General features: G+C 53.1%; 12 protein-coding genes across 12 annotated transcripts; 5 read left to right on the forward strand and 7 right to left on the reverse strand.

Moving 5' to 3' along the window:
• Positions 1-257: 257 nt before the first annotated feature.
• On the reverse strand, positions 258-1055 carry M409DRAFT_15939 (uncharacterized protein; the record flags this gene model as incomplete). Its single annotated transcript, XM_033803417.1, has 1 exon — positions 258-1055. The coding sequence occupies one exon, from the start codon at positions 1053-1055 to the stop codon at positions 258-260; it is 798 nt and encodes a 265-aa protein (XP_033674551.1).
• Positions 1056-1819: 764 nt separating this feature from the next.
• M409DRAFT_61978 (uncharacterized protein) lies at positions 1820-3232 on the reverse strand (the record flags this gene model as incomplete). The annotated part of the gene is made up of 1 exon (XM_033814963.1): positions 1820-3232. The coding sequence occupies one exon, from the start codon at positions 3230-3232 to the stop codon at positions 1820-1822; it is 1413 nt and encodes a 470-aa protein (XP_033674552.1).
• A 269-nt stretch (positions 3233-3501) lies between these two features.
• M409DRAFT_61979 (uncharacterized protein) lies at positions 3502-5865 on the forward strand (the record flags this gene model as incomplete). The annotated part of the gene is made up of 1 exon (XM_033814964.1): positions 3502-5865. One exon carries the CDS (start codon positions 3502-3504, stop codon positions 5863-5865), a length of 2364 nt encoding a protein of 787 aa, XP_033674553.1.
• A 912-nt stretch (positions 5866-6777) lies between these two features.
• Positions 6778-8032, reverse strand: M409DRAFT_48608 (uncharacterized protein; the record flags this gene model as incomplete). Its single annotated transcript, XM_033810988.1, has 4 exons — positions 6778-6852; positions 6908-7109; positions 7163-7318; positions 7443-8032. 4 exons carry the CDS (start codon positions 8030-8032, stop codon positions 6778-6780), a joined length of 1023 nt encoding a protein of 340 aa, XP_033674554.1.
• A 139-nt stretch (positions 8033-8171) lies between these two features.
• M409DRAFT_48609 (uncharacterized protein) lies at positions 8172-9173 on the reverse strand (the record flags this gene model as incomplete). Its single annotated transcript, XM_033810989.1, has 1 exon — positions 8172-9173. One exon carries the CDS (start codon positions 9171-9173, stop codon positions 8172-8174), a length of 1002 nt encoding a protein of 333 aa, XP_033674555.1.
• A 754-nt stretch (positions 9174-9927) lies between these two features.
• On the forward strand, positions 9928-10584 carry M409DRAFT_48610 (uncharacterized protein; the record flags this gene model as incomplete). Its single annotated transcript, XM_033810990.1, has 3 exons — positions 9928-10292; positions 10351-10534; positions 10573-10584. The coding sequence occupies 3 exons, from the start codon at positions 9928-9930 to the stop codon at positions 10582-10584; spliced, it is 561 nt and encodes a 186-aa protein (XP_033674556.1).
• Positions 10585-12413: 1829 nt separating this feature from the next.
• M409DRAFT_48611 (uncharacterized protein) lies at positions 12414-12716 on the reverse strand (the record flags this gene model as incomplete). Its single annotated transcript, XM_033810991.1, has 1 exon — positions 12414-12716. One exon carries the CDS (start codon positions 12714-12716, stop codon positions 12414-12416), a length of 303 nt encoding a protein of 100 aa, XP_033674557.1.
• Positions 12717-13153: 437 nt separating this feature from the next.
• M409DRAFT_15946 (uncharacterized protein) lies at positions 13154-13593 on the forward strand (the record flags this gene model as incomplete). Its single annotated transcript, XM_033803418.1, has 2 exons — positions 13154-13525; positions 13570-13593. 2 exons carry the CDS (start codon positions 13154-13156, stop codon positions 13591-13593), a joined length of 396 nt encoding a protein of 131 aa, XP_033674558.1.
• A 63-nt stretch (positions 13594-13656) lies between these two features.
• On the reverse strand, positions 13657-14406 carry M409DRAFT_61980 (uncharacterized protein; the record flags this gene model as incomplete). The annotated part of the gene is made up of 2 exons (XM_033814965.1): positions 13657-13996; positions 14108-14406. 2 exons carry the CDS (start codon positions 14404-14406, stop codon positions 13657-13659), a joined length of 639 nt encoding a protein of 212 aa, XP_033674559.1.
• Positions 14407-15131: 725 nt separating this feature from the next.
• On the reverse strand, positions 15132-18302 carry M409DRAFT_15948 (uncharacterized protein; the record flags this gene model as incomplete). Its single annotated transcript, XM_033803419.1, has 2 exons — positions 15132-15227; positions 15276-18302. 2 exons carry the CDS (start codon positions 18300-18302, stop codon positions 15132-15134), a joined length of 3123 nt encoding a protein of 1040 aa, XP_033674560.1.
• Positions 18303-18876: 574 nt separating this feature from the next.
• M409DRAFT_48614 (uncharacterized protein) lies at positions 18877-20712 on the forward strand (the record flags this gene model as incomplete). Its single annotated transcript, XM_033810992.1, has 4 exons — positions 18877-19030; positions 19073-19351; positions 19406-19859; positions 19938-20712. The coding sequence occupies 4 exons, from the start codon at positions 18877-18879 to the stop codon at positions 20710-20712; spliced, it is 1662 nt and encodes a 553-aa protein (XP_033674561.1).
• Positions 20713-21722: 1010 nt separating this feature from the next.
• M409DRAFT_15950 (uncharacterized protein) lies at positions 21723-22754 on the forward strand (the record flags this gene model as incomplete). Its single annotated transcript, XM_033803420.1, has 1 exon — positions 21723-22754. One exon carries the CDS (start codon positions 21723-21725, stop codon positions 22752-22754), a length of 1032 nt encoding a protein of 343 aa, XP_033674562.1.
• Between the last annotated feature and the right edge of the window lie 627 nt (positions 22755-23381).

Genomic DNA, 23381 nt, shown 5'->3' on the forward strand with positions numbered 1-23381 from the left:
CCAGCAGTCGTGAATACCGGCACGCAATACTGCTGTCGTATTTGATTGTGCAACTCTCTACGTTTACTGAAGTGTGGATGACACTCACAAACTTAAGTCGATCGCAATTGTGCTTCACAATCGTGTTTCAGCCTTGTCGTGATGTATGCGAAAGGAAGTTTCGTTCGAAGATCCACTAAATGTCATAAAGGAGAAACAGGCAATCTCTCAGCGGCTTATCGACATTAGATACACTGAAAATTCAAGCACACAGAATCTCAAACATAGTCTCCCATCGGCAAAGGCCGCTTCTCAATCTTTGACTTTAATTTGGCCAACAGGTTGAGATCAAATACGAGCATGCGCACTCCCAATTTCCGCGTCCTCCGCTTCAGAGCCTTTGCTTTCTTGTCATGCTCAATCTGCAAAGTGTTGTGAAAGCCACGCCCAACGTCAGGATCTGTGAACGTAAATCGGTGCCCGGCATACACGATTCTCGTGGAACGCTCATAGCATAGATAGTCAGCGGAAATAATCTGCTCCAGTTCCTTGCGAATTTCCGTGACACGACATTCAACCACGGCCGGCTTTGAGTCGATGAGAGTGCCATACCTCTCTTCAAAGACGCTGAAAGGGCACAGGCGTTGCTCCTTGATGATTTCCAAAGCCTCGGCAGTCGTAGAGCATATACGCTCTGGCATTGACGAGTATGGAGGTGGTGGTTCGGTCCAACTGTTGGATTCAAGGCTGTCTGATCGCTTCATGTTAGAGAAGGAAATGGCTTGGCGGTTGTGTTTTGGTGACGGCAGATCTCGTGTCTTACGACTTGGAATTAGGAGCGAAGTTGGTAGTGAAAGAAGCAAAGTGATCAGGCTTGCTCTGAGATTTGTATCTATCGAATAGCGGCCTTCACGACTGGTATCCATGGACCAGTCCTTGGACTGACGGGTTTCTTCGAGGATCTTGAATGCTGTGGCGGCTGTGGGGCAGGAGTGCTCTGGCATCGGCGGTGTTGAGTATGGTGGTGGAAGATCACCGGAGCCAGTGCTGGCGTTGGGGAATGGGAAACTCTGCATCTTCAGCTTGAGATCGGGCGTGAGTATGTCGTTGTGTTTGATGAGCGGGGATTCCAAGTTGGTTGATAGTGAAGGGTTACTACCTACTCATCGTCAACTGAACTGAAGAATTTATACCTCGAGGAGACCGCCACGAACAGCATTTATCGTTGTCATCCACAGAACAGCAAGCAGAGAGCATGTTTCCATCATCGCCTGTACATACCGTGTGTCAATCAAATGACTCACGAACAACTTCTGGCGACTATTACTCGCCACGAGCAACGCCTTATCAGCCTCATGGCTCACAAATCCACTCCGTCATCGCCCCTTAGCACCAAAATCGCACACAACCTCTGGGCAACCTCGACCCTATGTTCCAGCTCCCTGAGCTTCTCCTCATGCTCCCTCATCACGCTATGCAGCCTCGCAATCTCAAACCCCAAGTCGACATGCTGGCGAAGGAGATGTTCGTATTGGGCGTGGGAGACGGCGTCGCTGTTGGGGAATGATGAAAGGCTGGACGGGGTTCGTGGGCGGAAGTTGTTAGACGCCATGCTGGAGGTTGAAGAGAGGTAGGAGAAGGAAGGGGAAGGGGTCTGGAGGTATGGCATATCATTCCGACTCCGTCACCATCTAAGATCAGATCCTGATGATGCAACTGCAGACAAGCTTCTGGGTGAAGGATGGGTATCGTACTATACAAAACAAACAGTAAGCAAACATGTGGCAAGCAACCAGATTGAGCTCGTGGACCAAACCTGAGGTGCTCCGTTGTGGCGACATCATGCGTCAGCTTCTGCTTCGCTCGAGAATTTGACCTTCTTCCCATTTGCCGCACCCTCTACGACCTCCTCGGCCTTGCGCTTCCCCTTGCCCTCTTCAACGGGCGCAGCCTCCTGCTTGGATTTCTTCTTCTTCACCATGCTAGACAAGTCGTTCGCGTTCTGCGTCGCTTCGGCCAAGCGCTTAGCTTGCTCGCCCTTGCTCTCGCCGATCAATGACCCAAGGACACCCCTGAGAGCTTCCTCGTCGCTGCCAGGCGCTCCGGCAGGCTGCATGGCACTCAGCGACACAGCAGGCTTGCGCAGGTCTTCGAGACGCTGCTCCATGTCGATGATCATGTCCTTGACTTCGGCGATGGCGCTCTTGTTGTCTGCTGCTTTCGCCGCATCGAGCGAAGCGAGACGTGCTTCCTCCTTCGTCACGCGAGCTTTGCATGAAGCGATAGCGAGCTCCATCTCATTAGCGGCCTCCTTGCGCATGTCTTCGTCAACCTGAGCAACCTTGGAGTCACCATCAGGGGTCTCCTCGGTCGATGTCACCGATGCGAATTCGAGAGCCAGAGACAGCTTGTAGTGGGCTTCAGCAATCAGGCTGCTTTCCTCTGGGTAGAGCTGCACCTTCAAATTGAGCGCGTCTCGTGTATCGTTGATGGCGTCCTGGAAGCGCTCATTCTCTAGTGAGATCTCAGCTTGTAGGTCGTGAGTATCCGCCAAACGCTCTTTCAACTGCCGCACTTCTGGCTTTTCTTCTGTACTCTTGCCCTTGCCGTCATCGTTCTGTGCCGCTTCTAGCTTGCGAGACAGCAGAACACGCGCCATGTCCAGAATCTCGTAGGCCGTCGCAAAGTCATCCTCCTCCTCTTCTGGCTCGCCTTCGCCCTCTTCACCCTCTTCGTCCGAATGTTCCCAGTTCTCGTCGCCAGTGATCTGAAGGAAGGGATTTGAGCTGTTTTCGGGCTTCATGCCGTCGACTTCGTTCGCAGCAGCGCCGACCATCTCCTCGGCTGTCTTCTGCTCGCCGTCTTTGATCGCATCGGCAATCAAGCCTCCCGCACTCTCTCCCCCATTCGTCGCCGCAACACTGCTCTCTGCTTGTGCCTTGGAGACTTTTCTCTTCTTGCGCTTGGGCTCCTCCCCGGCAACCTTGCCGCCCAGCACATCTGAACTCTCGACTGCGACGCGGTACAAACAGCGGCCGTATTGGTATAGAAGGTCGGCGTTTTCGGGCGCCATCTCGCCGTTGATCTCATCCTGCACAGCGGCTGCCTCGCTGTAGTATTCGGCGGCCTTGTCATACTTCTTGAGGGAATACTGGTGCGTCGCAGATGCCTTGAGCTGGTCCAGCTTTGCAGGTAGGTCTTCAGGTGCAGTCGGCTGCTCGACGGGGACGTCTTCGGCGATCGGTTCACTCATCTTGGCGATGTTTGAGGTTATGCGACGCCGATTGTGAGGTTTGGGGGATGTTGTAGAGAGGAAGGTTGTGGTGAGAAAGTTGGAAAGAGCAAGCGTCTCGTCTTCGTTTGGTCGGTCGCGACTTCCAAGCTCTCGCGCGACGCACGGACCATCGCGACAGCTTTCGGCAGGCGCGTCGCGTCACCCCGGGCAAGCGCGTCTGGTACTTTGACTTCACTTGTCGCTGCCCTTCATGTGATCGATTTCTTCACCCCACCACACACCTCAATATGGCGATACCAGAGAAACTGCAGGAAAATAACCCCTTTTCGTCGTCACCAGCGTTCGGCACACCTTTACATCCTATACGAGACCCAGCACAACGACCTCCTCCGCCGCCCGCATTCAAGCCGCAGATAGCGACCATCTTACCAATCATCCTCCCACCCCCGACACTACGACCGCTGGCATTCCGCATATTTACGAAAAAGCACAACTATACCCTGACCTCTTCAGCACTGCAAGCGTTGGCATCTTTCGTTGGACGACATTGTGGCTCGGGATGGCGAGAAGAGGGAACCGGCGAGAAGGTCTTGGAGGAGGTGGCCAAGATATGGAAGGCTGAGAACGGCCCTGTCATTGTAGAAGACGGTGATAGGCTGAAAACAATCCTCAACACGCTTCAGGGGTGTATGAGTGGAGGGAAAATCACCAATGTAAAGTCTGGCGCAAACCTCAGCCGCCACAGCAGCTTCGCCTTTGGAAATGATAGTGCAGTAGACTTGTCAGACGTCAACAGGCGACCGGAACTGGATCGAAGCGGCAGCAGCTTTGGCATGAGTGGGTTGAATGTTGACTCGCCAGCACCAGAAGAACACGAAGAACTCGGCAAAGATCCTCGAAGTTGGCTCAAAGTCGTCTCGGCTTTTGAACAGCCCCGATTTACGTATGATGTCGACAAGAAACACTTCTTGGCGCTATCATCGAAACCGTCAATGTTTCCCGCGCCTACACACAAGACTGCGATTTTCAAAGAGAGGTACAACATCATCCACCAGCGGTTGCTTCGAAATCCCGCCTTTCAAGCGCCATCCCTTTCAGCCGCTCAACCTGTACTCTCCAAACGAAAAAAGAACTCAGCTGTCGAACGGCAGTTTTACAAGATCACACCTATCGCCAATCTGCTTGGCCGTGGTGGCACTTCACATTTGATCCTGGGAATGCTTGTCATCGCGCCAACTGGTACCCTGGCCGTGACTGATCTCAGTGGAAGCATCACCTTGGATCTTCAGCATGCTCTGTCCATGCAGGACGGCGAGCCTTACTTCTGCCCAGGCATGATTGTGCTCGTAGACGGTGTGTACGAAGAAGATTGGGCTGGTGCTGGGTCTGGCGGGCTGGGGAATACTGGAGGTGTAGGAGGTACGATTGGAGGCCGATTTGTTGGATTCGAAATTGGAGGCCCACCAGTCGAGAAGCGAGATCTCGCACTTGGCATCAATCTAAAAGCTGAGGATCTTGGTGGTGGCTTCGGATGGACAGACTTCCTTGGGCAAGGCTCAGAGCGAGCTGTTGGAAGCAGGATGAAGCGACTGGAAGAGAGAATGATTGGACCAGATTCAGAGACCATCGAAGAGTCGAGAAGGAAGATGGTCGTTATTTCGGATGTCAATCTCGACCAGCCGACTACCTTGAGCGCTCTTCGCAAAGTGCTCGAAGAGTATTCTGCGCTCGACCAGCCTCCAATGACGTTCGTGCTCATGGGTGACTTCTCAAGCAAAGCGGCAATGGCAGGTGCGGGTGTGGGCTCGATCGAATACAAGGAGATGTTCAATGAGCTGGCCGCTGTTCTGGCAGACTTTCCCGCCCTTCTTCGGAAGAGCACCTGGATTTTTGTCCCCGGTGACAACGACCCCTGGGCGTCCTCGTTCAGCGCTGGTGCGAGCACGTTACTACCGAGAGAGGCGGTGCCCGATATCTTCACCAGTCGAATAAAACGTGCTTTTGCGAACGCGAAATCTGAGGGTGGGCCACTGAAGAAAGACGAAGTCGACGGAGAGGCTATCTGGACCAGTAATCCGACAAGGTTGAGCTTGTTTGGCCCAGCACACGAAATGATTCTCTGCAGAGACGACATTTCGGGCCGCTTCCGAAGAAACGCAGTGATAATCGGCCAAGCTGCGCGTCAGGCAGAGGAGCAGGAGCAGATCCCAACAGCATCGGTTGCTGGGGAAGATATTGTCATGTCTGGGGCACTGCCCTCTACCGAGAGTGTCTTGCCTGAAGACAGTCAAATGACCGAGCTTCCCGACTCCCCAATGCACGACGCCGTACCGCCAGAACCCTTCAGCGTCACAGAAGCCAAACGCCTGATTCTTTCGCTTTTGCCACAATCGACACTATCGCCATTCCCTCTCACCGTACGACCAACACATTGGGATTTCACGACTTCTGCGCTATCACTCTACCCACTACCCCACGCACTAGTCCTGGCAGATTCCGAAGCGCCTCCCTTCACGTTGACATTCGAAGGCTGTCATGTCATGAACCCAGGTCGGCTTGTCGAAGGTGGAGGCCGAAGAAAGAAAGTGCAGTGGATTGAATACGATGCTTGGATCAAACGTGGAATTGTGAAAGAAACATATATGGGCTAAAGTATATCTCATTACACTTTGGCTCATGCCACTACTCAGTCACCATGCGGACTCGCTTCCTGTCTCTCGGCCTCTCCAACCAGGCCTGCAAGTTCCACTCTGGTTCGAAGGAAAGGGCGGATTCGCTTCATAGGCCCTGCACTACTCCGACCATCTCGACGTGCGGCTTGATCAAGGTATGCCTGGATCTTCTGCGCCTCTTTGTGTCGGCCTTGGCGTTCCAACTTGCTCTTCAGTTCTTCTGCTGTTGTGACTTGAGCCGAGAGCTTCTCGTCAGTGAGGGAACTCGTTCCTCCGACTTTCTGCGGCGAGCAGTCTTGCCTGGAGTGAAGTGACTGGCCGGGCGTCTTATCAATAACAAGGCTCCCCGACGGGCGATCAATACCGGAGGCTCGAGGTTCTGGCATGCTGTGGCCTTTTGTGGTAGAATCCGTGGGTCTCGCGTCTTCAATGAGGCTTTCATCGTCAATGACACACCATTCGTCATCATCAATCTGGTTCAAGGCGACAGCTCGATCAGCCAGGGCTAGAGTCGATCTGTTCGATAATAAGTCAACGATGAAGTCTTGGTGGTGGCACGAATGATGGAGACTTGCGCCATTGGGTTTGCCTGCGTCATTCCATCATTCGATGGAAGAAGTCGCCACGCCAGCGGTTTGAAAGCCTGCCCGTTCAAAAGACCCGTCTTCTATACCAACACATATACCCCCGCCGCAGTACTGATAGCGCGATCTTCCCAAGAAGTATTCATTTTGGTCGGTGTTGGCTGGTTGTTTGAATTCAATACACAAAGTCGATACGTTCGCGATCGAACATATATAGCCCTGCTGCTACAGCATTCCCCAACGAATGACAGCATTTACGACAGCTCATCAATCGTGTCAGCCGGCAAACGCATCGCCAGCAAACACGTCAACCGCAGCGTGGCCAGAACAACATCATCGTCTCCCAAAGGTCTACCTCCCGATTCATGCGCCCCTTTATCACCTGACACTCAAAGTCAGCTCGCCATTTCACAAGACGTTGGAGTGCAGATGCATACCGCTCCGTTGACCTCCCGATCATCGTAGGGCGACTCGAGGAGTTCGTTTCTGTTGCACTTGTCGCATGGGCAGAACGGGTAGAGGTACTCGTATTCGTGGGCTTCGTAGATGGACATGTCAGTGTCTGAGTCTGGGCTTGGGCTTGCAGCGGCTGGCTCCGTGGCATTCTCTGGCGAGGCTGGGGTGGAGTTGGATTGGCCCCTGATGAAGAGTTAGTTGCGGCTTGGCGAGGCTGGCCGAATGGATTAGCTTACATAGTTGCTTGGATGGCTTCGTGGAGTTGGAAGACTTTGGTGGAATGGGCGATGAAGGGCGTGAAAGTTGGTGGAGAAGAGCGATCTACTTTGTGGTATGTTGCAACGATCTCGATTCTCGCTATGTGAATGTAGCAGGCAGCAATCCTCCTCACACTTCACATTCACACTCGAGAGAACAAACCTCACCTCCATTTTTCACTCAAACTACACAGCCTCTTATCAAACTCCCCTATCCACTCCACCAGCGTCACCCAAAAGAGCAAAAACCTCACCTCACCCCTCCTCCGCCCCCACCACATCCTCCAACACGACCACCCCAACCCTCCCCTCCCCCCTCACAAAAGCCCTCTGCAAAACCTCCTCCAAACTCTCCACCAGCCTCTCAAGCCTCAAAAACTCTCTCAAATCCACCCCTTTCACCCTCTCCATCTCCTCCTTGTGTCTGTGAACCAGGTCCCTCAATTGCGATACCAGCTGGCCATGTCTCTCGGCGTCGAAGGGCTGCGTGCATCGCCATAACTCTTCGTTGAGGCGAGGGAGTTGCTCTGCGTCGAGTTGGGCTTGGGATTTGGGGGGTGTTTTAGGTCTCGGCGGTGGTTCGATGGGGCGGTTTTGTTCATCTGCGCCGTCGGAAGAGTCGTAGCGCTGATGGCGATGCTGTGGTGGTGGTACGAGGGCTTGTTTGTTGTGCGTTTCGTGAAAGTACTGCTTTGCCCATGGCTCAAGTCCATCGCCCTTGTGGCTTTGAGTCGCTCGATCCATTTCAGGGGCTGAGTTGGTGTCGTCGACAGGGCTGTCTGGTTCTATGTCGGAGTCTTCCTCATGCACGCGGGTGCGTCTGGGGACTATATGGTTATGATGCTTCATTGTTTCTTAGATTGTTGTTTGTGTTTGGGACTTGTCTTTGATGCGTGGAAGTCACTGGATATATGTAGATTCTGATAGCTTGCACTGATGCATTATTCACGCTGTCTGCCGATGATACCCTCTCAAAAGTTGCTGCTCTTCACTGCTGTTTGCACTGTTTGCTTTCTGTGGCTTTCGGCGAGCCGCCTTCGCTTCTCTTATCGCTAGACTTTTCTTGCTTATTCTCTTCGGTATGGCCTTTTTCTTCCTGTTTTCTAGGACTTCGAGAATCCCCTTGACTCCTCTTGTCGCCTTGTCGATTGGAAGATAAGAGTGACCCATACTTCGACGAACCACTCCCGGCCGCCCGACCATTCTTCTTCAATTCCAAATCCATCGCTACGAACCGATCGATCAACGAATCTTGCACCTGCATCTGGCTATTCTGCATCTCCAAGATCCTGTTGACCGCAAAATTCACAGCGACTAGTTCCCGTTGTCGAGCCGCGTCTTCGTTCGATAGCCCTTGTCTGAGCTGCTCGAGCTCCTTGCGGAGTTGTCGGGTATCCTGAGCCACCTTTTGTGAAATTCGACGAGGTGGCTGCACTGGGCGAGAGGAAATGTCCGGTTGTGTTGTGGTCATCTCTGGTGACGCAGGGGTAATGTCCGGCCGGGGATCAGGTAGGCCTTCGCGAAGCTCTTGGAGTCGCATCATGGTGTCGTGAGAGCGGGAGCGTCGATGAGAGACTTTTGAGTCTGGTTCTTGTTGCGAGAGAGAAGACGCTGGGCGATATTGGTTGCCATGCGTGGCTCGGCGGCGGGTGAGAGGGCGGCATGCAGCGGGCGTTTGCAGCCCCGAAGCTGGGGTGTCTGGAGTGACGACAGGTTTCGGTGGCGAGCCACTCTTGATGGAAGATGCAATACTGCTCAAATTACTGTCTGAGCTCTTGAGACTCCTGGCCTGCTCTGTAGCTGGAGGTAGCGGTAATGCTGAGGACGTCGCGGCTTCTGCATGCTGCTCCGTTTCTAGGTTGACATCGGATGATCCGCTGTCTCTGCGAATGGTTTCGGTGCTGTGTTGATTTTCTGGATTGTCTTCTTGGTGTTTTGATGGCTCAGGAGGGACGGCGCTGGGGCCATGACGGACTCGGTTATCCTGCATGCTTACAAGTGGTTGTGAGCGACGGTCAAGATGAAATGTTGTCGATGCGATATTGAATGCCTTGTGTTGATTGATGTGTGTTGAATTGTTGATATGGTTACAATGGCGACAGTGAGAAGCAAGGGCGAAGGCGAGTATCAAGAAGCAACATCATGCTTCATTCACTCGCTCCTGCCCGATTCGGTTCGCGCTAAGCCACACGTGACTGCTGCACGCTTCACGGACTAGACTATTGTGGTAACCAGAGCCTGTAAATCCGCTTCCCGCTTCTCTCTCGTGCAACATCCTGAAATTCCCCGTCGACTGCCCTCAACTTTCGTAATGTTTACGGCAGTCAGATCGAAGATGCTTCTCTGCCACCGTGTTTAGGACGCATCAACTAATAATCATCAGCGAGAGAAACCGTTCACAGGGGTTTGCGTTCATGCGAGTCATGAACATTGGTGTGTGTCGTGCTTAGTAATTGAACAAACACGGATGACCGGTACACAGATCGACGACAGTCAAGGATCCTTGCACGTACGAATGCGAGTGACTGGCTTTCCAATTCCGCAGGGGAAGAAGTCATGAACCTGGTCGACAGGCTGGAAAAAGTCTCGAACCTGGACCAGACTTTCCGGCCAGGGATATGCAAGAAGGCTTTGCGAAACACGCAACTGGATTCGTTTAGCGATATATACCATCATGACGAATCTCTCCGAATACGACCGCCGGGCGCTTCTCAGCCCTCCTCAACTTTGTTGAAGACCACAACATGGCCTACTACGACGACTGCTCCGGGCCCCTGGATTTTCCATTCACCATCTTCCCCGAGGTACCGATAATTCGCAAAAGTGACCGACTTGCCAAGAAACCCGCCAGACAGGGTAGGAAAGAGCTCGCAGTAGCCGCACAACTCGAACGGGCCGATCACGAGATTATGGAAGCGTTCAATAGGCGAAATTTTGATCACAGCGGCGAAGTATGGCAACAATATGAAGACAAGTTCCGTGTGGAAGTCTACATGTTCCTCACAAGTCCTCAAATCCAGTTCAATGGCGACATGACCCGTCGCGAGTACCTTCTCGCGGCTGAGGACGTTCTTTCTAATTTTCCTGACATAAGATTCTACTGTCAAAAGTGAGTCTTTGCTCGTGGTTTCTGCGCCAGTCGCGGTTGCTCTAATGGGATGCAATAGTCGAACGTCGACCGTAGATGTGAGGGCAGGACGAGCCAAGATCACATCGTACTCAAGATTTCAACGCAATGCTAAGGGGTGCCTAATGGACGTTCTAAGCGTGTTCGACTTCAGACTGACAGACGGGAAATGGAAGATTTATAGAGCACAGAGCTTCCAAGGGATGGATCTTTTGGGGATTGATGTGAGTGAATGCATCAAAGATTGACTGTGTTGGTACAGACCACAGTGTAGAGGAGTTTGCTGGCTGCCACAGATGACGATAAAACTAAGTTGCGATTGGATTACCAGCTCTCGCATCGCAAAAATCTCAAGCACATGGGATCCCACCATCCTTCTGGCGCATGTATAGACATTTATTACCGCAAAGGCCTCCAGAGCAAGTATTGTTGGTTGGGAGCAAAGAGCGGCTCGACGCGGTCGATTTAAGCTTTGACATATCAAACTACCTACCCATATCCCAGAAGGCTGACTGCGTTGGCTCGGGTCAACAACATTGCCCAAACTCTTGAACGAGCTTGGTGTACCCAAGTTGACTCGGCAGTTCATGAAATGACTAAGTCGAGATCCTGAAATATACGAGTGCAGCCGATACAATTCCTGGGCGCATGGGAGACTCGAAGCTTCAATCCTTGCATACAATCAAAGTGACCGAACACCCCCCAAAACCTTTAGGGGACAGGAGAAAACACGCCACTGAACACGAAATCTTATCGGAATCCTTGACCCCCAATGTATCATTTAGCGATGTCTGTGTCACGCGAATTCGAGTACGACAGCCTCACGCCGTGGGTTTCTTTCTCTCTCCGGCAACACTCACCATGGCCGACGGCGGCAAGGATTCTTCATGTTCCGGTTCTGGGTCCCTCGGACTTCTGCTTATGCAACCATCTCAATCATCTCCACAAGATGAAAAGCCCGGCAGGCGAACCCCAAAACCATCACAAACACAGAGCGCAATAGCCGCTGAGGTGGAGTCGATCTCTCTCATGTCGTTAGAAGCCATCAACCGGCAGGACCTGGAACCAAATAGCGAGGTATGGCAACACTACGAAGATCCATATCACCTAAGAAGCCGCCAGTTCGGTCTGCGGCCATCCTTCGATTTCGACGGGAAGTTGAACAACGCTGAGCTTGCCCACGTGTTGAAGCAAATCAATTCCCACCAGTCACCCGATTCGAGAACAAGCTGTAGAACGTGAGCATCCCTTTGGGACTTCAGTAAAGCACACACTTCCTGATAACGCACAGCATGACCACGAAAGTTGATGTGAGAAACGGACGCGCGAAACTCACAGCCTATCTGGAGTTCCGCGATTCTGAAGAGTACGTCGTAGGAATGGCCTCCATTGTGGAATTTCGGTTGTCAGATGGAAGGTGGCGAACGTACGGTTCTTCAAGCTTTCAAGGACAAGAGCCTGTAGGCCTCGATATAATCTGACTGGATCATAAGTTGACTGCGTTGATCTAGACCACAATGAAGACCTTGGTGCTGGTTACAGACCAAGATTCAATGCTTTCATCTTGCCGCATGTCTAGGACAATTTCAGTGAGTAACTCTGGACTCCTGAATGTGCGCAGAAGGCGGGGCTCCCTCAAGTTTAAATAATGCAATTGAGAAGAGTGTGCAAGGCTAACCCCAGAACAAGATTTTGAGGAGATGTGAGATCTGCAATTCTACCTTGTCTGGGATGAGCCAGTCATCATGCCGACCTGATGATCCCATTGAAAGTCAGCAGTATCAAGATCTTGGCTCTTTGATTCCAACTCTGTATTGTGGAGGGCGTTGAAAGTCAACTACAATGACGGCCGGAACTTTGAGGCAACTTGGAATCGCATTCGGATTAGTCTGCTACTGCAAGACTTTCATATATCGCCTATTTCGAGACCAAAAGACCTCACTTTCCACTGTTCACTGCTTTTAATGGGCTCTCGCCCCCTTCGCCACTCAACATGTCCTCCGAAGACGCATCAACAGTGCTAAGCCATAAATATGCCGCCATACCCGCTGAATTGCTCTTCAAAGACCTCCTCGATCGTAAAAGACTGGTCGAAAGGAAACCTCAAGATACCGAAACCGCCGCCAAGCTCGAAGACATGTTCCTAAAAATCGTAAAAGCCTTCAACGAAGGAAACTTCGACCCTCGGAACGAGATCTGGCAGGTGCACACGGATGACATGCGAATGGAGTCCGGCTTCATGGGCTCGGCGATATTTTCCGTCTGGACAGGCGCAGCGAGTGAAAGGTCGGCTTGATTCGAATGGACGAAGCGAGACTCTGATGCAACGCAATCAGTCGAACTGCAACGATTGACGAGAAGGTCGGAGAGGCAAGAGTTATGGCTTATTTGCAAGTCGAAGGCCATGTCAGGGGAGTCAACATCGAAGCGTTGTGTGCGGTTAGTTTTCGATTGATCAACGAGAAGTGGATGATCTACAGAGTCCGGACTGTGCATGGGATGGATCCTGTGGGGATGTGATCATAGAGCTTGAATCCATTCAATCCATTCAATTCAGATTCAGCGTTGAATTGAATATGGATTAGGTACTTCTGAACTGAATATTCCATTCAAAGTTGAACCGCCTAGTAGATCGAGCAAGGACCTGTGGTTTCGAGAGCCTTTATGCACGAGTGGCAGCAACGACCAAGTCTTAGCCGTGACCATGTTCTACTGGCTCTTCAAATTGCATCCCCGTGGCAATGTCTGCCCGGCACAGCACCTCCATGATCATGTCGACAAGGCTTCCGCGAAACCGAGCCGCTAGCTCTACAGCCTCGCAGACAGGGAGCCCACAGGCTCAGATGTCAACCAACAATGCCGCTCTCGACGCTCCTCCTCCACCGCCATATACCGATCGTATGGTCACGCTATCGGAGATCGGCGACCTCCTCCGTCCGTTGGTTCAACGCCTCGACGAGCAAGCTGCGCAGATACAGCAACTTACGGAACGAATCGAGCAGAGAGAGCAACAAGGGCTTCAACGGCCAAATTCGCTGCTCGTACAGCTGCGTGATCGACTTCGATCTTGGTTACAGGGGCTCAACAGACTCCTCCTCGCCCTACGAGAGCGAATACGGTTCGCAAATGTATGGCGACAAGTCGAATTCTACGGCAATTTACTCGACAACCACCCTGAGTTTCTGGCGTCAGAGTTGGCTAGCGAAGAGAGCCTTGTACAGTGGGATCTGACGCCTTTGACAAGGCTGATGCTGCTTAGGATGGCGGTGCAGAGACTGCGTGAGGAAAGAGGGCAATCTTGAGAATTTTCGTTTCCTTGCTTTCACCATTCCTTAGTCCTAGACGTCTAAACGTACTTCCCCAAAAACTCCAAAACAACCTGATACCCCCTCTCAAACTCCGCCCTCCTCTCCCCATCCTCCAAACTCGCCCGCGCGCTCATCCACCCATGCACCTCCTTCTCCGACCTCTCGACCCTCGCCACCTCACCATCAAAACTCTCACCCCACTTCCTCACCGTCTCCGCATCCTCCCCCTCACTCGCGAGCATCAAGCTCGGAATAGTAATCTTCTTCGCATCCTCCGGATCGACCTGCGCGGGGGACGTCTGGATCCCGACTTTCCAGTGCGTGGAGGGGCCCGCGGAGGTGAGGGAGACGATTTTGCCGCCCCAGCAGAAACCTATGCTGGCTCAGGACTACACGGTAGGGAAAGCCTGGCGCAGAACGGGGAGGAGGGCGTCGATTTTCTTCAAAAAAGGAGAGGCGTCTTTCAACCCGCCCAGGAATTCCCCAAACTTCTTCCCGCCCTCCTCGCTCCCATCCATCCAGGCCGGTTCCGCGGGGCTGCCCGCGAAGAAATCCGGCATCACGACGAGGTACCCCGCGGAAGCGAGGATGTCGGCGCCTTGGAGGGTTGGGGTGCGGAAGCCGAAGATGTCGTAGATGTGGAAGAGGGCTTTTGTGGCGGAGGCCGGGCCCGTGATGTAGGTTTTGGTGTTGGCGAGGGTTTGGTAGGTGCCTTTGGGGGTGTAGTCGGCGGTGGCCTTTGGGACGGGCGTGGAGCAGCAAGCGGCGGAGGAGTGGGTGGATGTCATGGTTGCTGGGACTGTTCTGGGGTTTGGAGGAGGGATTGGGTGGTGTTCTGCTGGTAAGACTCAAGTGCTTAGGTTTCGAGAAGATTGAGCTTTTGTACTGAGAGTGAAATAAAGCAATGCGCGAAACAGGCTAACGAAGCGCGATGCATCCCAATCTTAAGTACACCTACATCCTCCAACCCAACCAAGCGTTTTCGGCTTTGGTTGAGCGCTGTGCAGAGCTGAAAAAGCGAGGTGACGTTGGACGAAGAGTGCGATATGTCCGCCAAGAGCCGAGAGGGAGCCGATTTCGGAAATGCCAAGCTTCAGGGTCTGGTTGAGTGAATTGCAGTCGGTGATAGGAGGTAAAAGGGTCTGTTCGAGCTCTTGATTTTCTTCATGCTCCTATTCTATTTTGTCTGAGGGTCCGCTGTTGCCAGCTCATCGTCCCCATGACCTTCAATGCCTCGCCTCCGCCTCGTGTGTGCCAGTGCAGTCACGAAAGGACAGCCTGTAGAGCATTTCATGGTTCGTTGCTTCTTCGTCTCTTCATGCCGTCGATGCCGCCTATGGCCGCCCGCCCTTGAAGCAGGTGGGCCCTCGCTGTGCATTCATCCACAGCATGGCAGCGTCTCTGGCATATCCCTCAAGCGATTCACGCAGGGCAGTGTCTCGGCTTGCCGTACTGTCTATCACGCTTCAGCGAGAATTCCCCCAAGTCGACACTCCTCGAAAGAGAAGCGCGCTCAACCCCAACGAGGCACATTACTCGCTATCGTCGTGATAGTATCACTGATCGTGTTTGAGACGTCAGTCGTGGCTTTCGATCGTTGACCACTCAACTGTGAAGTGTCAGCAAGTCAGTATCTACTAGCAACATGTACTCCTACCTCCATGCCAACGCTGCGGTGCAGTTGGACCAGCCAGTCGACGTAGCTACTAGCCTCGCCGTTGCGGTCTTCATACAACAAGCGAGCGAATTCGAACTCTGCGCCGTCCAGACCCTGTCGAGCCAGTTGAATGGCGAGTCCTTTTGAGCCCCTGCCGCTGCCAGCACCTTGGTCCATAGCTAGAAGGATGTTGCGCACCTGCGCATTCAGAAGAGTTTCCAACACCGGTAGGTCGTTCAAGTTGGGGTCCAACTTTTGCAAGTCGTCGAAGCCAGGTCCAAACAAGTCCTCCAGCAGATTGGGACTGACCAATTGGTGGATCCATAGAATGAGCATTTGTCCATTGTCGACAAGGTATGCCCCACCCTCTTCGATGTTTCCGAAGCTTGCTCGTATAGCGCGAGGCATTTTCAAATGACCATTCTCGTCTGCAAAGCCTTCTGACGGGTCCAGATTGTGCAGCGCGATGATGCGTGGGTACAAGTATAGGCTCAATTCACCAGCGCCCATACCCTTGATGAGTCGAACCTCCTGGATCCGGCGATCGCTGGGCTCCTTACCACCCTTCAGAGCACGAGACTTGATGAGGCCAAGGGTGTACATGGCGAACTCCTTCAAATTTTCAGGCATGACAAGTTTGCCTGGCGGGTGAGATTCGGAATGGTGTTTTCTGTACCCAGCAAGAATATCCGTCGTCTTGTCCTGGATGGCTTGTCGCACGTCTTGCAGAGAGCGTTCTGGTATTCTTGCAGCCGACTCCTTGGCAATCACGGAGAGTACAGCATCTTGGTCGACGAATCGCAAACTGTCACGAGCGTTCTCGGTAACAGTAGCAACGACGTTTGTGCATCGCACTCGTCGCTGTCCGCCAGTAGTGGTGTACAGCAGGGCAGATTGGAAATGGGCATCATTCCTTGTCTCAAGCTTGCCGTCGTAGCTGAATGTTGCAGACAGAGCGTTGTCTTCTGTGATCGTACCCATTTCGAGATCGGCGCCAAAAGTGTGCTGTGTGAAGTTGCCACTGTAGTGAGAAAGTTGGAGGCCATTGCTGCAACGTATCTTCATCAAAGCAGCAAACCCTTGCTCTCGCTGTACGGTGTGAGATAGCTCTTTTTGAAGCTTGAGAGTATCACGAGGGTAGGCCCAGTTTGGATAGTAGAAAGTCTCGCCACCAGTCTTTTCAGACACATGCCCGATGGTCGCGATGTCCAGATACCCGCCGGCAGGTGCCATCAAAAAGAAGTCGACACCCACGCCAGCCTTGACCATGTCGGCCTGCAGCTTTTTGTAGGCCTGATTTTCAACCCGCAGCAAAGTCTTCTCTTGCTCTGGGTTTTCGTTCGAGGCGCTTTGAACCCCACGATCACGCACGGCAAGTCGGCCAGGACCAAACGTCGGCAGGCTTGCAAGACTGCATATGACTTTGCCGCCTGTTTCTGAAAGTGCGGACAACCCAGCCAGAAGTGAAGGTAGAAGCGCCGGTTCTGCCTGCTTGATGCGCTCAAACATGGTCGGTAGTCTCTGCAGAAGTGTGATAATGTTCGATTTGGCCTCAGCCGCATCTGTGAAGAGGTAGTGATTGGAGATTGGGGAGAATGGCTCTTCGAGATCTGACATGACAAGCTCTTGGGGTGCCGGTTGTTCAGGAGACACGTTGTAGAAGTGAATCTCCCGATCGAAAGTCACGAATCCAACTTTGGCACCTGGTGGCATTTTACTCGAACTCTTCGGCTTCTCTCCGTTCTGTTCGTCGTCATCGTCCTTTGCCGCCTCAAATTCCAGATCGTCGCCATAAAGTGCGGCAAGGATGCCATCACACATGGCCTTCAGAAAGCCACGATTGCAGCTCTCAGCGCTGACATCAAGCAGAAAGAGGTAGCGCATGCCAACCGGCTCCTTCGACCAGTACTCTTTGGGTACAAGGAATTCGCAGGTGCCAAGCGTAAGTTCAGGACGCTGCTGTCGATCGACTCGTACTCCTGATGGGTCTGTGGGTGCGAAGTATTCAGGTGGAACCTCATTGGGGTGTCCACAAAGATTGCAGGTCATCCTGTTGCCACCATTTGAGAAGACCATGAACGGGTTTACATAAGCTCGACATCTCCTGCATCGAGGTGGCCCGATCTCGCCAAAGTCAAGAACAGGAATTGCAGACTCGCCGTCTTGTTGCTTCGCTAAAGGCTGAACGATGATTCCGAGAGGAAGTGCAGTCGTGGCCAGTTGTTCTTGAGAGTTGGGCACGCAGTTCACAGTCAACCGTGCATGCTTCGGTGAGGCGTTGCCTTGGTCGAAGGCGACGAATGGCGTGGTAGCCGGTGGTGGTAGCCGTTGCTCCATTGTGGGATAGACATGGCTCTTGTAGTACTCGGCTGGCAAGTCTCTACTGAGTGGTATGCTTGGGACTTGTTCTGGATTGACTCGTCCTTGTGCAGCCGCAGCTTGAGACCCAGCCTGCTGCAGTGTTATTGAAGTGCCTGGTGCTGGTGCGACTGCCTGTGGGGTCTGCTGGCTGCCAGGTTGTGGTAGTTGCTGAGACTGCCACGGCTGTGTGGTCTGCTGCCACGGCGCTGATGCTGGGTCTTGGCCTGGCTGTGCCGGTGGTTGTCCATTCATGAACTGCCCTCCAGGCGGTGCGCCATAGCTTTGGGACTCTCCAGCAGGTTGTTCAATCTGATGGTATGCGTGTCTGTCCTTTCTCCTCCGCGCTGGGTGTGGCGCCCCGCCATCCATGCCCATCTGCCCCATCTGTTGCGTCAAGCCGTTCATGTCCTGCTGTCCATCATATTGCTGCTGCTGCTGGGAATACGCCATCCCCGGCTGCTGCCCGTAGCTCATGGTATGCGGCTGTGGTGAAGGGACGGGTGGGAAGTAGCTGTCTGTCGCAGCCGGCGCTGATTGTTGGTAGCCGCTCGGAGATGGTGCTACAGGAGGACGATGGAGCTGCGAAGGGTTTCGTTTGGCTCTCGAGTGTTCGTCACGGGGCGTTCCAAAGGGCGAGGCATTGGGAGAGGATATTTGGAAGCTCATGGTGATTTCAATCAAGCCAGCTTTCCCCTGCGCCTAGAATACTTCACTTCCTCCCAAACGCGTGTCAACTACGCATCGCTTCTGGTGCGGCTGAGTCGAACTACCTGATTCTTAATAAAATTCCCAAGGCCATCGCTTGAAATCCCAACCAACAGTCACTTATCCTCGCTACATATTTTTCTCCAACTGATGTCGACTTTCTGGAGCGAAGATCCCGGTCGATCTCCGGCTGGGTTGCACGTGTCCCGCGCGGCAGTCTTGCGACGAGCCAACGAGCCGAGGAAAGCTCATCGCAGATAAAACGCGTCTTCCCTAATGTTTAGACCAACCACTCCTCCAGGCGTCTCGACCTCGAACCTGAGGGCATATGGCATTGCTGAACACAGCACGGAGCACTGCGCACACAACCAAGGCACCATTCTCGATATGTTGCCATGCCTTGGCAGCTGACCTCTGCTTGACTTGGCGAATTGGCACAGAATTCTAGTACTGATGGGGCCAATGCGGTCCTCCTACCATTATCCAGAGACTCCTTTCATCGTGGACAAGGCTGTGTCGAAGAGCCGACTGAGGCATGCAGATCACGGAAGCTTCCAGCAGAAGCAACGACAGTAGCCCGCCCAAGTTCCTGTTCGTTCCCTCAAACGAGCTCCGGCATGGGCAGGGCAACCGTGGGAGACCTGAAAGCCAGAGATACAACACCGCCGCCAGAAAGCATGTCATGCGAGGTAAGTGCCTCCCCTTTGCCTCTTCCATCTTGACAACGGCAGTTCGGAGGTTAAAGCACAGACTCCCAGAGATTGGCCTCTCTCGGCGGCGACCCCAGCATCGCAAATCCTCGACCGTACGCAATGGGCTTGTCGTGACCGGGAAGCATATCGAGGAGGTGACGGGAGAGCGGCGCGAAGGTAGCAACCATTGTAATGTCAACATTATCAACCCAGAGCTCCAAGCACCAATCCCGAGGTTATTGGCTGGCAGCCGACTCGATCCGTTCACACGATGGCCAGTGAAGGTGACAAAGCGAATGCAATATCTCCTAGACTACTGTCGGTCGCATCACCCTTTCTACCCAAAAGAGGCGCAGCTGACCTCTTAGACAGTCTTGACTACCGACTGCAGCAGCATCACACCGGTCCGCATTGTCTCCTGGGATTTAGTCAGTATCGACGTAGGCTTCCTCTACCACGTACTTGCTATTTCGGGCTTCTGCCTGAGTGGTAGGTATTCCACGAACGTGCGGGCGGCGCTTATGTCTGAGGCCGTCCATAACTACAATACCGGCCTCACATCTGTGAACCGACGGCTTGACGACAGGCAGGAACGGCTTAGCGATGGGGTCATTCTCAGCATCCTGGGCAATGCCATCCATACTTTGACCCCCGGTCCACTGTCAGGGTGGTGTTGGGAAGGGGCACAATCCAGCTGGCGCCATAGCAACGACGACTACGTGGACGAGTGGGCCGTGCACATGCGCGCTATCCACGCCATTCTACAGAAGCGCGGTGGCATCGCGACGATCGAATCCAACACCACTATGCGGCACTTTCTATATCTGTGAGTGCTCACTGATTCATCAAATCAGAAACTCGATCCACGGGGTCTCGCTCTGGTGCAATACTCTAATGCAGACAGTAGCAACGACATGGAAGGGGCAATTACTCGTGACATGCAGCCCTTCTTCCCAATCCCAAAGCACATTCAGCCGCTTTCGAGCAGAGTTCGCATGGGCGCGAAGCCTCGCCTGCTCACCGCACTCTCCACGTGGGCTCGTGCACTCCCTGCGCAGATTGCTGTCATTAAGGTCTTTGTCGACATGGGTGCCACCGTCGAGTGGCTATCAGAGCAGTTGGCGGCGTATCAGCCCGAGAGCTCCTGGACCGGCGTCCAACTGGACGCCATTCACATCCTCCCCCTGTGCCATCACTGCCTCAGCCTTTCCCAGAACAGCGGCATCGATCGTAGTAGAGGAGACAATGACGCCTCTGCAGACGAAGGAGGACGCTGCTTCACAGATGCTCTTCGTCACGCGATCGTCGTCTTTCTTGCCCCCGTACGCAGGCGCATGGGTCTGCCGGCCCCAGGCACGAGCCTACACCTCAACAACCTAAGTGCAGCCCTGCGCATGTGTCTCGTCCACCCCGCCACCCTCATTCTCGGCGAGGTGATATTCTGGATGTTAGTAGCGGGCGCTATGGAAGTTTGTGCGCTAAAACAGGATCCGAGCTGGTTCTTCGAGCGCATCGTTGACGCTTGCACGCCCCTCGGGCTGCGAGGGTACGACAGCGTGCGACAATTTACCGTGCACGCGGTCACGCAGTCAGTCTGGTTCGAAGAGGCGCTGTCTCCCAATTTCGAGCTAATGATGGGCGAGCTGAGGGTGTTTATGGAGGCGAATTATAAGGAGTGAAGTATTTCAATGTGGCCAGTCCTGGGAGTTTCAACATTGTCGATCAACTTGGTACATCTACTGAAGTAGACGTCGACTCTCTGGAAGGGAAAATGGTTTCGTAGCTTGGATGGGCTGGAATTGTGAGTGATCGTAGTCTCGACCAAGATGGAGAATGAAACGGATACTCTTGTCCGACATGGAACCATACATTTACCGCAAGGCAAGAACTGGCTCAGTCGTTTTGAGCAAGATGATGTGTTCTTCATTCCACCCGGTCTGTATTGAATACACGATGGCAACGACTGTGCTCAAGGAACAGCCTGATCTTCGCTAACATACCTTTCCAGACTCGGACTGCCTCGTATCAGAAACTTGATCGCCTCTGACGCCGTTCCAAGCCTGGTCTTCATGCTTGGCATGCTTATGCGTGGCTTACGAAGTTCACGGAATAATCGGACTAAGCACCTCGCATTCATACTGCATGAGACACCACGCACCGAAAACGGTTTAGCACCATCAGGCTGTTAATACCCCTTGCGATGATGGCGTTAAGCAATGCTACACAGAACACTACACACCTAAAAGGGTTTCGTGCCGGTAATCGCCCTCAAAGTTGACATTCAGAGCGACGATGGCGTTAAAGCAGCATGGTTGACCACACACCCAAAGGAGTTTCGTGCCGTTGCGTCGCTCTCTATTTTGATGTCTACAGCGATGATGTCTCATCTTGGTCACCAATCAGTAAACGTAACTAATATCGCAACGCCTAGAGAGAAGGCTAAAACCTTCGACGGCTTGTATAATAAAGACCACTTGTTGCCCTACGCAAACAGCTTGTTATTACAGTTGCCCTTTCGAACATACATCATGCCTAACGAAATCTTACTACTCGGCCTCTGGTTTACCACTGTGCTAAGTGCATCAGTACCCTCCGTCCACGCTGATTGGGATTGGCCATGGCACGCTTCCTCATCTTGGACGCAGAGAGTCTACCCTGACGAAGGAAATCTTACTTCTGGAGGGAAGGCATGTCTCGTGTTTTTCAACACTACTTGCCGCTTATTAACTCTTTCCAGACTTCCCAACTTCCGCTCAATTTCAATCTGTCTGACTCGCAACACGCCGGCAACGTCAAAATCGGAGGCTCGTTCTGGCTCAACTCTTTCGTCCACGGCTCAAATGGCCAAGACTACTACATCGCCGCCCATGCCATGGACTACGGTTCCAACATCCCGGGCGCGAAACCCGTGTACCGGGGCGCCATAATGGGCATCTCAAATCCATCTCTCTTCGTCAAATTCGGCCCAACAGTCTCGCCGGGCACGAACTTCTACGATGAGGCCGGCAATTTCCACGCCATCTTCGATCACTTCGGGATGGAGACGAGTGACAGCAGTGATCCATTGCAGGGCATCCATGCCTACAGCTCCGTTGAGGGCGTCGAGTTTGATCTCACATTCAACTACTCGTCTCCCGTCTTGCTAAATGCCGCTTTGGGCTCTTACCTGGTCAATGGCGACACTGGATATGAATGGTCTATCCCGCGAGGTGCTACAGCCGGCTGGCTGAAAGTGAACGGCAAGTTGATTGACGTCGTATCTTCAAGATCACTATCATGGTACGACAGACAGTGGGGCTCATTGCAAGACGCCTTCAGGTGGCTGGCCGTCAACTTCCCGGACCCAGTCCCGTCATGGCTTGGTCTCTCCGTCCTCTGCGTATGGGATTGGGACGATGATGTTGATGGACCCAAACAGTTCGCCACAGTCCGGAGCGCCAGTACCGGTCGTGACTCTGTAGTACCTGTCAGCGTTTCAGTCTCAACGACAAACACTTATACGTCTCCCGAGACTGGAATGGTGTACCCTTCGGAAGGTGTTGTCGTCATAGGGGATGTGGAGTTGCATGTCACCACGCCAAGATCCGATCAACTTTTTGAGCCGGCCGAGGAGGGGACTGGATTCCCACCGCAGTTCAGCGGGTATGTTGAGGTTGTGGCGAGAAAGAAGGGAGAGAGACCGGTTACAGGGTACGGAGCAGTCGATTTCATGAAGATATGAAGAGCAGAGGGGAAGTCGCGGAGGGAGTACCGAGACGGAAGCAAATTCAACTTATTGGTGTAATAGGTGATAGCTAGACCAAAAGAGTCGATATTTCATAGCCTCGCTTGAACAGTTTCTACAGTTGCGCCCGAGATTGGGTTTTGAGCCTCACGAACGGAATAGGCTGTAGAACTACGTGACGTCCAAAGCCGCTGCAGCTGCATGTGGTCGGAAGGGTCATACAATGCACGAACAACATGAGACATGTGCGGCTGGAGTGAACGGGACAAGGCTTGGCCGGGACTTGGTGCTTTCCAGCCTGATGGTACATCAGCACTGAATCAGCGACGAGTGTGTGGTACTGCAGCTTATGAAAGCATTAGTAACCAAGGTCTGGGTATGAGCAACAAATGAGTTCGGGAGCTGCACCTCCGTCCGTGGTTCGAGAGTCGCATCGAGGGAAATGCACGATCATGGAAGGCACTATGCCTGCCAATCCCCTTTAGGTGTGTCGTCTGCAACCGGTCTTTTACTATGCCAAGCAAGTCGTTACTATAGTCGAATTGGCATTAACGTCAACCGCCGCATGGCCGTCCATATCTGGTGTGTGGTGGTATGCGGTACGAATACGTTTTGAAGGTTGCT

Source organism: Zasmidium cellare (assembly GCF_010093935.1).
Source record: "Zasmidium cellare ATCC 36951 unplaced genomic scaffold M409scaffold_1, whole genome shotgun sequence".
NCBI classification, from domain to species: domain Eukaryota; kingdom Fungi; phylum Ascomycota; class Dothideomycetes; order Mycosphaerellales; family Mycosphaerellaceae; genus Zasmidium; species Zasmidium cellare.